This window comes from Drosophila busckii, chromosome 2L (genome assembly GCF_011750605.1).
Source record: "Drosophila busckii strain San Diego stock center, stock number 13000-0081.31 chromosome 2L, ASM1175060v1, whole genome shotgun sequence".
NCBI classification, from domain to species: Eukaryota; Metazoa; Arthropoda; class Insecta; order Diptera; family Drosophilidae; genus Drosophila; species Drosophila busckii.
Window position 1 is genome coordinate 1,825,118 of NC_046604.1, and position 16,831 is coordinate 1,841,948.

The 16,831-nt window shown below is 37.8% G+C and overlaps 1 protein-coding gene across 1 annotated transcript; it reads left to right on the plus strand.

Annotated features, from left to right (window-relative positions):
- Positions 1-681: 681 nt before the first annotated feature.
- On the plus strand, positions 682-1,539 carry LOC108603544. Its single transcript, XM_017992460.2, has one exon. The coding sequence runs from the start codon at positions 686-688 to the stop codon at positions 1,511-1,513; it is 828 nt and encodes a 275-aa protein (XP_017847949.1). The 5' UTR covers positions 682-685; the 3' UTR covers positions 1,514-1,539.
- Positions 1,540-16,831: the final 15,292 nt, after the last annotated feature.

Sequence of the window (16,831 nt, forward strand, 5' to 3'; positions counted from 1 at the left end):
TACATATTTTTCACATTTTTTAATGAAATTTATTGGCACACCCAACAGTCTTTAGCGCTAATGATTTATTCTTCAACTGCTTAAGAACAATTAACATTATTTTTTTTTTATAAATTTTCCCCTAAGAGGCTGCTCTGTCCCTTTAAAATTGCCATATTTCTTAACTTAAATCCTTTGGGATCTATAAAGAAAAGTTTCAAGACATTTGCATAAAGAGAGAACAACTTCTGGAAGCTGTCGGAAGCTCCAAATCCAACTGAACGTTATCATATAAAAACAATCTAAGTAATTGTTGTTGTTATTGCTGCTGCTGTTGCTGCTGTGCTGCCCGCTGCCTGATGTTGTATGATGATTAGCTTTTATAGCAATATAAAGTGCGGCACGTAACATGCCATACAAACAAAACAATAAATATAATAAGCCATTGCAGTCGTAAATAATAAGCTTAAGTAACATGGAAATTCAAAATTATTACGACCAGCCAAAGGAAATGTAAAATTCCTGCAAAGAGTTGAAGAACGTTCGGAGGTTATTACACTCTGCAGATTTATTTTTGGCATTTGCTTGCAAAAATGTTGCGCAAATAAAACCGAAAAAGTTAATTTAGCACTTGGCTTGGCTTTGGGCTGGGTTGGGTTTGGGTTTGGGTTTCGGTTTGGTTATAAAAGCAGTGTGGGCTGCTTGGATGAAGCCAATGCATTCAATCGATTGCAAGATGTATCAACTGCTTATTTATCTGAGCTGCTGCTGTTTGCTGCTGGTGGCTGCCAGCAGCAAAGAGTTGGAAGAGGATGTGACCTATCAATTTCTAACTGAGCAGGAGCAAGTGACGGAGCCTGCTCCTGACGTGACTGAGGCAGCAGCAGCTGTGTTTGACTTGCCTCGCGATGGCAACACTTGCCCCACAAACTCGGAGCGTGGTCTCACTCGTCTCATACGCAATGCACGCGCTCAGCTGCCCATTGAGCGTATGCGTAATATTCTAGCCAATGCTCGCGATGATGCCGAAGTGGCAGCGCTGCTGCGTCTTGTGCGCAGCGATCAGTTCAAGGAGCGTGTGCAGTCACTGCGCAGCACCAAGGAGCAGGGTGTACTACGTGATTACATCTGTCGCGCTCTGCGGCTTAATCATAGTTACTTCTTGGAATTTGTGCGCAGCTTCATTAACACACAAGCGACTGAGCCAGCCAGCAGTAAATTGCCGCAGCGTCGTCCTGGTGTGCGTGGCTTGCTGCTGGACTTGCGTGATGCTTTGCCACGTGGCCAGCTGCGTGATATGTATCGCCGTCAGCTTGCGGCGGATAGAGACTTGGCGGATGCAGTGCGTCGCTTGCGTGGCCCCGAGTTCCGGCGTCTCTTGAGTAATGTCCGTGCTCTGGCCGAGTATCGTGTGGTGCGCACTGAGCTGGAGAAGGCCGGCGTGCCCTTGCAGGCGCTGCTTAATCTTGTGTCCAATGCTTTGGGTTGGGGTAATGCTGATATGGGCAGTGAGGTTGATATACTGAGCGCTTGAAAGGAAACAGCTGAGAAAATGAGATTGTGTTCAGTTTGCTAAGCAATTCGCTCTTTATTTATTTGAAAAATATTTATAATTTTTGCAGTCAACTTAAAGCCAAAATATTCAATTATTTTATTACTTCTCTTTTTTTAACATTTGAACGTATTCAACGTACAGCAAAGTTGAGTTTAAATTTATTTAAATGTTATTTAATACGCACAGGTAACTTTAACAGCTTATCAACTCAACTAACTGCACTTAGACAATCTCAAATTTGTCGCTGTCTTTACTATAATAGCAAACATAATCTTCATTATTATAATCAGAATTTATTCAAAATGAAATTGCTTAAATTTGAGCGCAGCTAGAGCCGTTTCAATTTATTTTATTATACTTCTTCATTTTATAATAATTTCGTTTTTACCTCTGAAGTTTTTTTTTTAGCTGCAAAAGCCATAAAAATGGAAAATTGAAAACGTAAAGAAAAGTGTGCTGCCATTTAATTAATTTTGACATAAAGTCTTCTAATGGGGGGACCGCTTGTTGTTTCGGTAGCCAGCACCAAATCAATTTAACACCAGCCAATCTTAACAAATAAACTGCAGTAATAGCGTATCTCCTTGCTTTTCTTTCTTTTTTTTTAATTTCCAACTCGCATTTGTCTTAACTTTGTCTGCAGTGTTTTATTTCCCCGCCATGCCACACAGATTTGTAACTCATTCGTTGCAATTATAAAAATAGCTGTCGACGCACAGCGGCAACTTGGACTTGTGTGTTTACATTTTTGAAGTAGAATCACCCGAAACCACTTCAAATTCGTTCAGGGTCAAAATCATTAGAGCAGACAGTTTACAGCATACGCAGCGTGGCAACAACAACAGCAATAGCAACAGCAACTCGTGTTGCTGCCACACATGCTGGACGTCGTCTTCGAAGGCGGCTGCTGCTGCTGCTGCTTCAAAAGAGTTCATCAACTGTGAAGCTGTCAACGCCAGCGTCTAATCGAGTCAACAGTTGCCATAAACAATTTACAAAACAGATCAACGACAGCCCAGTAGCCGCCCAAGTGCTATAAATAAAAACCCAACATCAATTTCCAAAAATGAACTGAAGTAAATAAATAGAAAAAAAAGGGCAAACGATGCGACCGACGTCGCGTTACGGAAATATACAAAAAATTATTTATTATTCTGCGCCAACGCAGTGACTAGCAAACAGCAACAACAACAACAACAGCGATAACAACAATAACAATAGCAGACAGCACTGAACGTGTCAAAGTAAATAAACAAACATGCTGAAAAATAGCAAGACAACAAACAAATTGATAAACGTCGGGAGCTGAAATGTATCTCCAAGATACTTGTAGACTTAACAACGAGTTAGCTTGTAGCAGCAGCTGCTTTTAAATATTTCAAATGTGATATATATTTGCATTAAAGGCAAAGTTTAAATAAATATTATAGAAATCAAAACTTAATATAAATTAAATAAATATTTATATTATAATAAATAGTTATAATTATTTAATATAGTTATTTATTATATTTATTTATTGCCATTAATGCAAATATATTTCACATTGCAAAACAAATTAAAGAGCTAAATATTAATGATAAATAATTATATACATACATAATATTTTGAACTCTTTTAAATTATTAAATGCATTCTAAATATTTAATACTACATTTTGTTTTTACTTATTTTGAATACTTACAATAAGCATATTTAATATTAAATTCTGCTGTAGCTATGTTTTATTAATTGACTTATTTTTTGTCTGTTGTGCATAAAAAGAATTCTAAGAATTTTTCAAATTAATATTATTTAGTTATGCCGCTTTAACTAATTTGTTTTGAGCTTTTGTTCATGAAAAAATAATTCTCAGAATTCTAATAACTAACATTAGCGGTAACATGCAACAATTTGCTGCACATTACGCTTTCAGCGCTTGGGGACACAGCTAGTTATTGATACGCTGCTGTTGTTGCATGCCACAAAGAGACAGAGAGAGTGAGAGGTAGACAATTGTTTGTTGAGCAAATCAGTTCTTTTGTTTGCTTGTTGCACGTTTGACTGGCAACGCTTGCGTTCCGCCACGGCGAACTCAATTAAGCAAATGTCAGTCGTTCAACTCTTGCCACACACCCGCACCCCAACTAGAGAGAGAGGGAGAGAGGCAGGGAGCGCCGAATCCCCAAGTGCCTGCAACTGCTGCTCCAACAGCTGGCAGCTTTCAACTGCTGCTGCTGCCGCACCTTGACTTGAGTGCAGGCAACGTCTCCAGAGGCAGCTCCACTTTCAACTTTGCTTCCGCCCCAGTCGAGTCAGTTGCAACATTGGCCACATGGCCAGCGCGTCTGCCATTAAAGTTGGACACGCTTGGCCAACGCCGCAACTGCAACTCCCAGCTTGCAACTCTTTCAGCTATGCAGTTTTTTTGTAGTTAAAGTAATTGTTACCCACGCTGTCTGGCGCGTTGTTTGGGTGGCAAAGTCGCCAACCCAAGGCCAACGAACTGCAGCGGCTCACACATACGCACACCCACTCACAAACACTCACTTTGTCTTGTAGGCCAAGAACATTCATTTTGGCCATGAATACGCCTTGACGTCATCAAATATGTTTAGAAAAACATAACACAGGCCGACTGGCCGACCTGACTGACTGACGAACGGAAGCCATTAGCTGCCAAAGCCAAAGCTTCAGCCTAGAGCCAAGTGGCAAGTATCCAAGTCGTGGGGCAAGAACGAAGCCGCATACCAAGCAATTAATAATAATTTCCGTTGCTCAACAGCAGCAAAGTAAGCAAAGCCAAGTTAAAGCACAAGTTGCAGCCATATGTTGAACATGGCAACAAAGTCAGTTTCTTGAGAACTTTGTCTTCACTTTTAAATGCAAATACATCGCAACTGCGTTTTAAACTATATATTTGTCTTCTAATTGAGTCCCGAGTTCAATTACTGTAATCATATTTCTCTGTTAACAATACCTAAGCTTTAATGCTCTTTGTTTGATATGCGCTGCCATTAAAATTCCTTAAATTTATTTCAAGCAGTTCACTTAATGTTCAGTTTGGTTTGAACCATCAAGTTGTAGCTGTATCTGTATCTGTATCTGTGGCTTCAAACGCTGCAGTGCGTTTTGATCGTCATGACAACCAAATAAATGCTCGCCTTCAGTTCTGCTTCCCTCCCTCCCCTGCATCCGCACCCTGTTGCTTGCATGACTTGGCGTTTGCTCAAGCGCTTAACCCAAATAGACCAAGCTACAAACAAAGGCCTACGAGTCTCAATGGCAACAAATCGAGCAGTGTATACACTAACTCCAAAGCATATATAGACATATATCAATTTGATTGAGCTACAAATGCTTTTTATTAAGTTAGAGCCATATAGAACTTAGCTAAATATAAATACAGAATATCAAAACCCAAATCATTTAAAATTATTTTTATAAGTATTAAGTAGTAACTTTTAGTCGCCATAATTAAATATTGCAAACATGAGTTATTTCAGACTGATAATCTTCACTTCAGCATTTTTGAAAATTATTTAATTTGAAGTTTGCTTATCATTTAAGTTTTGCTAATTAAAAAATAGCAACTTAGTTTTAACCTGAAGAAAATTTGGATTTATTTGAATACAGAATTGGTTAAAAGTTTGCGACTAAATATATTTTTACAAACTTAAAGCTGTGATAAGTACAAAATACCAACCGGGTTTTTACTATTTTGTCGCTAAAATTTAAATTTGAAAAGTGTGAACTGTGCAAATACGTTCTAATCTTATATCAAAGTGTATATATAATTGTTTGTTTAATAACAAAGTAAAGCCTCATTTCAATTATGTATACAGTAATTTAGCAAACAATTAATGCTTTAAAATTTGTTATATAGCAAATGGCTTGGCTTTAATTTGTTCAGCATTTAGCTACAGTGAAATCAGTTTATAGTGTAATAAACTACGTCAGCAGCTACAATAACAACATATGAACAAGAAGAATAACAACTACAACAACAAGAACAACTTCATCGAAAGCAATGCGATTACTTCGTAGTAGAATTAACAAGAGTCCAGAGGAGTCAGCGTCGCATATTGCGCCGCCAATTCCAAACGAGTCGCTTTAATCAGCGCTTTTCGATCTGACAAAACAATTGCCGGCCGGCGCAGTTGGTTTTGGTGCGCATGTTGCTGCTCCCATGGCAACAACAACAACACACTGCTCACTCCTCTCTCCTCCTCACTTAGCCTACAGCAGCATTGAACTCAAGTCAACACAGTAGGCCCCCACCGAATAAATTTGAAAACTTGCTGAGTTTTCAATTGAGCACAAAGCGAGCACCGAAGCAAAGGGTTGCCAAGCGAGGGTGGGGGGGAGGCGTTGTTCAATTTGTTTGGTCAGCTAGTGAGACCAGTCATTGTTGTTGCTGCTGCTGCTTTGGACAGTGGGTTAAGTGCGTTTTATGGTTTGTTGGTTCAAAAACCATAGCAAAACCCCCCGCCCAACCCCCACTACAGCTCAGCAACTTCAGTGGCAGTGGATCTATCATGCTTTAGCTATTACAAAAGTTTATACAAGGCACTGGTGACATTTTTGTTGCTATTGTTGTTGTTTTTGTTTGTCTTGTTTCGGGTCAATCAGTCAGTATTTCAGTTTCTTTCTTTTGTAATGATTTATGGCAAGTTATGGGGCGCATGGAATTTCGAATCAGAGCAAAATGCCTTGAAGCGCTCAGAGATTGAATATGCGTTGTTGTATTGGCTAAAACTGAAAGTTTTTTTTTTCTGAACAATCATTAAGCTTAATATGAATTAATTGTTAACGCGTTTTTTTTTTGTTTTTTTTTTTTTTGGCATATGGAGATGTCAGCTAATCCCATTAATTTTAGCTATACATAAAGCTTTTAGCAAGAATTTTTGTGTTGAAATTCTCACAGAATTAAAAGCACATAAAAATTTGAATTTGTATGCAAATGTTAAAGAATCTTTTGAGTTACTTAAGCATATGCTAAGCTTATACTAAGCTTAAGCCATAAACACCTTTCGAGCTTGTTATGAATTACACAAAAGCCATTGACAACATTTTTGTGAATGGCTCTTGTTTTTTTTTTTTTAAATGAATAAATTGAGTTTACAACCAACGCCTAAGTTTGTTTTTGGGGCCAAGCCCACGTAATAAATGCAACAGCAACTATAAATCCAATCAACTTGCATCTTGTGTAGGTGCAAACTTGACACGCGCCACAACCTGCTGCCGCTTCGGCTTTAAATTAATTAGCCGCCAAAACTGCCGCTGAACTTGACTTTGCTTGCATCCGATTTCGATAGAGAACAGCAGCTTATGTCATCCATGCGGGCGTCGTTATTAATAGCCATATACACATATATTTATACTCTAAGCTCATAAAAATAAACAAGCGTCTTAGCCTTATTTCCCACTTGGCCATATGTTTACTTCTAAGTTTGCAACCATAAATGGCGCAAAGTCTCATAGACGACGACCTACATCAATGTTAAGTGTCTGAACTATAATGAACTTAAAGTTATCACGATTATGTTTAGACTGCGACTGGGCGAGTGGGCGTGTCTAAGCCAAGAGTCCAAATGTCAGCTTATATTGTTTTAAGCGGAAAGTTAGTGTGAGAACATAAGCAAGCAACTTTAGCATTAAAAACCCACGCAGCGTTTAAATAAATAAAAACAAACTTTGAAACTGCGCACAATTAATTAAATAATACAAGCATTTAAATTGCTGTTTGTTGGCATTTGTGTTTCTTAGGCTTAGATAATAGTAATAGCTTTAATTAAATTTGCCTACAATTATTTAATCAATTCCAAGCTTCAAATTATTTACAAATATTCATTAAATTCAGCAGCTCTAAAATAGTTTATCAAACTATTTTATATACATATGTATCAACATTTAAGTTATTCTTTAAGTAAGAGCATTTTTTTTAATGAATAAAATTATAACATTTACGTTGGCATGCACCTTTAATAATATAAAAACTGTAGTTATTGTTTAGTCTTTGCTTCGCTTCTACCTGCAGCATCGTACGATGTGCAGCATCGCTCTCGCTCAGTCGCAGCGGCTGAGAACGATCGAGCTCATATAAAAAAACCAATGCAGCGCTGCTCTCGTTGATTTCAAACTGATAAGACATGCATTGCTTCGCGCTCTCACTCTCTGAATTGCTTGCGCGCTTCAGTCGCAGCAGCACTAGAACGATGGAGGTGCATACAAACGAAGAACGCAAGCAGCGCTGCGCTCGCTGATTTCAAGTTGATAAGGCACTCTTTCACTCTCTTTGAGGTGCTTGCGCTCTCAGCTTTCGTCGTAGCAGCGCATGCAAACGAAAGCAGACAAGCATTGATTGTCGCTCTTACTCTCTGATTGGCTTGCGTTCTCAGCTTCAATTCTTGCACTGATATCAATGTGTGTGTGTGTGTGAGGCTGGCACCCCAGGCCCAACAAGATGTGCCCACTGTCAGTTTCAGTTTCAGTTTTGTTTGCACTGTTGGCGACTAAACAAGCAAAGCACGAGCTGTCAGAATAATAATAATTAATAATTTCAATATGTTTGCATACAATCAAACTGCTGAACTAGCTAGCAAATGACAAGTCTTCAATTAATTAAAATACAACTTTCGCTGAGTTTCAGCATATTGCATGAAATTTGTATTCATAATAGTATATTTGCCATACTTTTGCTTTATTTATTACACTAATAAACTATAAAATATGTAGAGTGAAAGGTGTTTTGACTGCCATGATATAGCTATTATTTATTGTTTAAAACATATTTGTTTGTCATGTTCAATGTAAAATGCTTTGCTTTAAATTTAAATACATTATCATAATTGAGCTTGCTGGCAATAAAAACAAGTGAGCTTGAATATATTTGAAAAATTGCTCAAGCCACTGACTGACTGGCATTAGCATCCATATACATATCTATTGTAGCTTGTGTCTCTGCAATTGCCTTGATTTATTTTGGCATACAATTGTCGCATCTTGAGCAACTTGAGCAACTTTGAACAATTGTCTTGCCACTTCAGCATACAGAGCCAGAGCCAGAGCCAGAGCCAGACAATTGTGTCAACGCTGCACTTTTATTTATTATATGTTACTTTTCTCACATTACGAGCTTGTAACTCAATAGGACTCGTGGCAGCAGCTGTTGCTACTTGTTGCCTGTTGCCTTGCTTTCTATTGCCTGCCGGAGTTTGCCACATGTGGCAGCATGCATATATTTATTTTTATTATATGTGAATGACGCTGAACAATTTTTCACAAGCAGCGTTACGCTTGATTATGATTTTCTTGTAGCAAAGCACAAAAAACAAACGAAATTTATTTAGCGATTTATGTGTCTTGAAAATTACCAGCGAGTGTTGATTGCTGCCACAGACTGTAATGAGCTGTTGATAGCTTTCGCTAGCTGCGGAAGTTCCGCTCAAGTTGATGTAATGATGCAATCATTGTGGGTGTCTGAGTTAGAAAGTGAGCCCAGAAGAAAGCAAAAAGGCAATCATAATCATAATTATCATTAGTCTTGCGGGCCCGCATCTGTGCTAAATTGAAACTTAAAAAAGGCATAAACAAGCCAATTGCCAAAAGCTCTGCGCGCCTTCTATGGCCAAATTCAATATGCCCAAAACAGTTCGAGCGATTACATGGCTCAATGCATTGATTACAGCCAACTTGACCATGTTTGGGCTATAACAGGCAATTGTCTGGTAGCAGCAATTTGAGTGTAACCCGCCTCGAACATTCTCTGACATTTTTGGTTTATCAATTAGCCCACACTCTATGGTGGGGCACCCACACTCTCGACTCTTTAATCTTGTCTTGCTCTTGGCTGTGGTCAGTCCGACACACGCCCACTGCAACGCGACCTCTGCGACCCGCCCACATTCTCTTTGGCGCGTGCGCAGGCGCTCAACTTAATTTACATATTTAAATAAATTTTATTTTGTTGATCGCATGGAAATGTGGGCGACATTTTTATGCGTTTGCCTTAATTTTTTTTAAGTGACTGTTGTGCTTGGAAAACTCACATGTGCTAAAGTTTCACTTTTCATGTGCAGCTTTTGTTTTCAGTTTTTCTGGGTTTTTCTTTTAGAAATCCATTGCTGCAACACAATGTCTGTCACTTTCGCAGTTCTCACATATTTTATTTATTGTGTGAATTTTTGTTTGGTTTTGTGCATTTCGTGTTTGTAGATTTAATCACTAATGTCGACTGCCTAATGAGATTTCCAATTTTGATTAACATTAATTTGGCAATAAAAAGGCGACAGACTACGAAATGTTGTTCAAATGTCAGAGGTTAGTTAAATATAATGCAAGAAAATAATACACAATCAAATGCAGGCAACATTCTATATAAGCATTATAGAAAAAGTTGCTTACATAAAAAAATTAAATTTAAAAAATAATTTTAATTTAAATTATCAGCTTTATTATTTACTATACTATTCTAATAAAATAGTTTTGATATTTATTTTTGCTGATTGGCTGCGTAAATAAGATCTCAATGCTTATAGAATATTCAAAATTTTTGCTGATTGATAAAATCTCATTGCTTATAGAATATTCTTGCTTGTATGTAAGTTCCTTATATAGAATTTTTCTGTATATGGATTTGGAAATAAGCAGACAACAATTTTATATGCAAACACATTATTTCGCTGTATAAAGTTGCTAAATTTTTAAATATAAAACTTAAAGTTAAATTATTATTATAAGTAGTTTTGATATTTTACTATATACTTTTCAAAATCGATTTTTTCTGATTTATACACTATACTTGCTTATCATTATATTGAATTTTTACTGTAGTAAAACCATTTACTTTGCTGAATAAACTTGCTAGATTTTTAAATATAAAACTTAATGTTAAATTATTTATATTTCTCATCATGACAAAATTCAACAAAAATGTGCACAAAATAAAAATAATTATGGAGTTATTTAAAATACAAGTTAGGTGCCTGCTAACATGCTAAAATATAAATAAAAATACTTGGCATGCCAAGGCTGATTTATACAAATTATTCAACTAATAAATAATGCTTAATTGATTTTTATAAAACATTTCGGGCATGGCAAGCATTTCTTAACTTTAGGCAAACCACATTTCTGAACTGAACTGGAATTTTATTGTTGTTCTATCTACAGCTGAGCAGCAGCATTAATTATGTAATCCAATCGGGGCTTATTAGGAGAACGCATTGTTATTAGTGGCATACCGCCAGAAAATGCCAGCAGTCAATTAAAACAACATTATCCACACCAAAGAGCCAGAGACCAAAATTCAACTGAAATATGCAGCCTAAACTATCATTGGATAGGATTTGTTTAATAAACAATTTCCGCTTTGATTTGAACGCACAAGAGCTTCCAAGCAGACGCTAACACACGATGTGGCAAACTCAATTAGTTGCCACTGATGCTGCTGCTGCTGCTGGTGCTGCCACTGGACTGAGCATTGAGTGCATTAAGAGTTGGGGGGCTGGGGCCACTCAATTATGCGAGGCAGAGAGTGTGAAAACAGCGACCGCAGCCCAACACACCCGCTTGACCAGCAGGTTGAGATGGATTGGGCAGTGCAAACTGGACAACTGGCTAATGACTGTCTCATTGGCGCTCAGGTGAATGAGTTTGGAGGAAGTGCAGCTTCCTTTGCAACGTACTTACGCATTTTTCGCTTACTCTCGCTTCTTGTGATAATTTGCTTGACTTTTGCGCCTTTGATGATTGATTGTGAGCAATTCGATTGGCCTTTGGTATTTGCCTTTCAATACAAGCCGCCGCCAATAATGCGAGCAACAAAATAATGTCGCTTAATGTTGCTTGGCATGCGGTTAAGTGCGCTACTTAAAGTCCAAGGCCTACATACACATAAAATGGGTGTGTGTGCGCTATAATCAATCAAAGTTCTTTTTAACTTGGCTATGTGCCCTTTTTCTCTTGCGCGCTTCCACCGGAAAATATTTTAGCTTCCGTTCTTTGTTGCAGCAGCATGGCAAATAAATTACAATTAAATGCAACAAACATGCAACAATTATGCACACAGCGGATGTAATATTATCAGCCAAGCCAAGCGACAACATCATTAGGCACACAACAAGCCACACCAAAAAAAAAAAAATATAGAAGCTGCAGCTACTTTGTTCTTAGATTTTTTATTCTGCTACAGCATGTTGCCGCATAATCCACACACACACACACACAGCCAAAAGTTAGTAGAAAACAGCAGCGAGTGTAGTGACAGTAAAAGTTGTTGTCTAGCTAATCCGGAAGTGGGTCATTTTCCCAAACGCAAATGAAAGCAGCAGCGCCCGCACAGCGAAACGTTGAAAATCATCATAACACATGCGATGCGATGCGTTGCGATGAGAGTTACAAGTTGCGTGTTGAGCTAGTCAGAGGGGAAGAGAGTGTGGGGCTGCTGTGAACATAAAAAAAACAACAGCGTCGCCAAATGCAACATAATAATATAATCAACAACGAAACAATATGTGGGAACAGCAACGGGATTTGGCTTGCTACATGATCATCATTAGTTAGAGTCTTGCGCAAAATATAAATTTTTTATGCAGCAGAACAAATTTGTCTACTTAAAACTGTTTACATAACAAATATAACCGCTAGACTTAATTTGCTGAACTAACTTGCTTAAAATATTTTCAAAAAAGGTAATACAGCGAAATAATTACAGCTTTGGCCATTATATAGAATTGGCAATTCAAATTTCAAATTCTGATTATAGCGCCCACATTATTGTGTTCAAATTATGCCAAAATTTAATTTAGCTAAGCTATAAAACTAATGAGCTTATTCTACAGAATCTCATTAAATTCGGTATTCGGTATATTGAAAAGGTTAAAGAGCAGACAATATAAACTCAATTGCTTGTTAAATTCAGCAGAAGCTGTAGGTATAGGCGCTCTTCTATTTGTTATGATAAATTCCCTGCTATTGACCTTAGCTTAAATTAGTGCACCGAAGGATTTGTTGGCAAACGAAACTTTTAACTGTTTTGGCCTTAAGCATTAGGCAGCGAGAAAAGAATCTTAAAGCAGTGAGTTCATTTATTTATGAGCAGCAGCATTTGTGGCATTTAAATTTGTCTATAACTTTTATTGATTTATTGCCTTAATTTGCATAATACTCATAATATTTTCTTATTTACTTTTCTTCAACGTATTGAACAATTGCTGGCATTTGTTTTGTTCTCAATTGTTCTGCACATTTTCGAGAACTCTAAGAACTTTCTAATCGCGAACCCTTTCGTAAATCATAAACAAGCACTTTCTAAAATATGCAATTCACAAACGAGGCGCCATCTACCTGTTCGCGCTATCTACCTGAGCTGCTGCTGCTCTAATTTGTTTCACAGACAGCGTTAACTGGAAATCGTTTAGGCCCAAAAGTGTCGCATTTCATGGCTTGCTGCAAATGGGAACAGACACAAGCGACAAAGCGGCGCGGCTTGAAAGTATTCCGGACAGATTTATGAATACTTTCGGATTTTTTCTTCTTATTTTCGTAGCTGGTATTTAATTTATGTTGTGCACTCTGTTTGCTCGACATTTTTTCTCTATCTAAGGCAGCAAAGTTTTTATTGCCAGGGCGTTCAAACATAATAGCGATGTATGGTCTCTGATACGCCTTTGAGTTTATGCTAGCTGCCCCTATGCTAATGCCTTGCTAAGTTCATAGAGTTCAGCTTCAGTGCTTAAGCTTAAGCATAATAAGATGTCCTTCGTCTCTGCTCCTGTGTGTGCTTTGCTCTGTGGCTAAAAACCTTTCACTCGGCGAGTTCATCAGACAAAATAAAAAACAACCGTTGACAGTTTATTTTTTTTCGGGCTCTCATATATGTTGCCAGACGCATAATTTGGCTGCGACACATTCCGCAAATTTGTCACGTAATCAAACATGGAATTATACAAAAATACAAAAAATTCTGTTTGAAATTTATATTTACAGCACACGCCAATTCATTACGACCAACAACGCGCAAATAAAACAAAAGCCAGGCAATTTTTAAGCTAAACCGCAGCTCAAATATGTCTGACAACAACATCGCCAGACTTTTCAGTTAGAGCATAAAGCACATATCATCAGGCTCAGGACTCAAACGCACGCAAAGCCAACAAAAACAACTTTGCGAGCATTATCAGCAGTTCTTTTTATTATGACTTGGTCATGTGCCACTGAAAAAAAAAACAACAACAAGTGTGCATTAAATTGAACGCAGCTAAGTTGTTGATACACTTTGACTAGCGCAGCTCATGTAAAAATTGTATTTGCTGCAGTGCTGCGGCAAAATAAAAAAATAGAGTAATAGAATTTTTAAGAGAGCATGGAAGTAGCTACATACCAAATTTTATACTCCAAGCTCTTATAGTTTCTGAGTTCTTGTTGCTCATACAGACACGCGAACAGATGAACAAGGCTCTATTGACTTCGCTGCTGTTGCTGCTGCTGCTCAAATATAACAATTATATATTATTTGGTCGCTGCTACATTTGGCACAACTTTGCGCTACCCTACGCCACTTTAACAAAAAATCCAAGTGTATCACACAGATGCCTTCACACTCCTATGCTTCAATACTCATGCCAGCGACAATTTGTCTTTTTTTTTTAGCTGACAGCTGCAGAAATACAGAAAGGCACAACTGTAGGCATATTTGTCATTCAAAAATTAAAAGTGACAAGCGGCAATGTTTTTAAATAAATTCTCTAATATCAATATACAGCCGTTTGTTATTGCAATTTCGACAAACTCATGCAAATTAATTCGCACTTGTTTATACACGTGTTTAACTTCAAAGCTGCCTCAGCTGCGTATGCTCTGGGGTCTCACGCAGGAAGTTGAAGCTTATCGCTCTTGAATGCAAACAAGCGCAAAATGAGGCCCCATTGTGTCTTCCATTCATTCATCAGGCTATTTGTAATTGGATCGTGATAATTGTCAGTGTTATCAATAGAGAGCAGTTTGCCTTTTTGATAAAGCAACACGCATTTCCGCCAGGCGCAGGCAGCTAAGCAAACATAGATTTGTTATTATTGTTTTGTTAAATATTTGTTAGATTTAAGCATTTATTTGCATAATGGCAGATAATTTGGTTCACTGCACTGCTAAATGTATTTTTAGCTAATAATTTAATTGAAATTGAATATGCATTTTAACAGTTTGTTGCTTTTTCAATTGCTTTTGTTTCCACAAATGACAAATTCGTAAAAATAGCTACAGAACAAATTTGTTGTTGTTTGTCAACAATTAAACTTGGGCTGCACTTGTTGTACATATATTTATTACTTTTCAACAAAATATTTGCTCCACAAAAGTTCAAGACAAACAATTCAAAGTCAAGCCAATTAACCAGCGGCAACAATTTGTTGTAAACAAGAGCAAACAAACAATCCATCTAGCTATATATCTGTCTATCTAGCCATGCATGACCCCAGCTTAAGTATCTTTTGTAAGCTGTTTGAGTTTTTGTTATTATTAGCTGCGACTTCGGCCTCAGGGCAGCTGCTGTCACTTGCAGTTTGCGCAGTTTGAGTTCAAACATTTTCAAATCAACAATAAAATTGAAATGAATTTGCCATCAATGAGCCGTGCACAGCAGAAAGAGAAGCTGTATTCAAAAATACTTTGGCCCCTTGTCGGCATGAGTGTAGCAACTTTGCCCAAAATTCCCATTCGTATCGAAATCTCGACTGTCAAGAGCGCCACAGTGAGATCTGGCGGCTGATACCTTTCTTATTCTTATTGTACTAATTGTTGCCTGTAGAGTTGGTCAATAGGTGACGTCGACGCGGCTGGGCATTTTACCGTTGTTGAACCGTTTCTGTCTGCGGCGTACAGATACTGAGTCAGCTTTTATTCTCAGTATCGGTTTGCCCGATTACGATAACAAAGCAAGTTAGACAGTACTGACCAACGCAAGAGCTGGAATCGAAGAGTGTACCGCGAAGCGAAGGTGTGTGTCCACGCTTGAAATACAGGCCTTGCAAGTGCCGAGCCGAGAGAGCACGACAGAGAGAGAGAACGAGAGAACAGAGAGAGAGAGAGCGAGAATAACGAGTATGTCGGCCAGCGCGTGTGGCTACAACTTATTGGTTGTTACTGTGCGATTAGAGGTTATGTAGAAAGGCTCACCTTGTTGTCGTATAGATGGGCGTGTGCATTCCAGGTCAACTTAGCTGTAGGAGAGTGATGATAGATAGTACTAGCCTCGCTCGGCGTTGAACGTCATGAGGTCAGAGTTACGGCATGGTTTAGACTGTCGCCGTAGACTAGTCAACTTGTTAGCGCAAGTGTAGCCTTTGTCGAAATTAATTTATTTGTTCCTTTACCACATATCTGTACACACACCTCGACAGCAGCTAGGCTTTTACTTATAGCTGTATAATTTTTCGTTGGTTTGCTGGCTCATATTTGTATCAAGTTAAATTGTGGTCATGTCTTGCGGGCGCTGAGCTTATGCACATCATGTGGTGGATTTCGCTCCTTAACGCGCTCACCAGAAATTCCAATGTCAGAGTTGAAGAAATTGCGTATTAAACTGCCCGCGCCGACCAAAACGCTCAAGATCAAAGCGCACGCAGTAGCTTAAGCTCTTGTTACGTATTACATTTTTATTCCACCAGAATGTTTGTGTACGAGTGAATTTGTCATGCAGTTTCATTTGCATTGCAGCAATTATAGGAGAATAAAAAAGTTTAATGGAATTAAGAAGCCAAAGTTTATTAAATAGCTTTTAATTAAATTTAAGCTGATTATGGGCAGATTTTTATTGCGCTCTGGTTAGCCATAGGTATGTTAACAATTTAAAGTTTATAGCTGCGTGTACTCGACTGCGCTATACACTTTGCTGCAATTCATTGTTTGCGTTGCTTGTCTATGTTTAAATAATAAATTAAAGTTTGTCGCTGACATTACTCGACTACGACTAACAAACTTGTTAGCATTTGCTTCAATAGTCGAGAATTAACAATTTAAAGCACTCAACTACGCTATACACTTTTGAATTAATTTAGCTTTTCAATTTAATTCTTAGCTTACATAACTTCAGGCCTAACAAATGAATTAGTTTTTCCTTTGTATATCTTAATTGCCATAGCTTGTCTTGTTATGCGTTGTATGTTAATTCTCTGAGTCGCACCCTACATAAATATAAAATCAGTTTTGGTTTAATGCGGCATTTTCCATTTCCCAGTTACACAATCCGTTGCGGCTTGAAAACATTTTAATTCGTTAAGCACATTAGCTGGCCTTTCTAATGAATTGTATATTTATTTA

Coding starts and splice junctions, on each gene's coding strand:
- LOC108603544 (XM_017992460.2), top strand. CDS start 686: ATGAAGCCAATGCATTCAATCGATTGCAAGATGTATCAACTGCTTATT.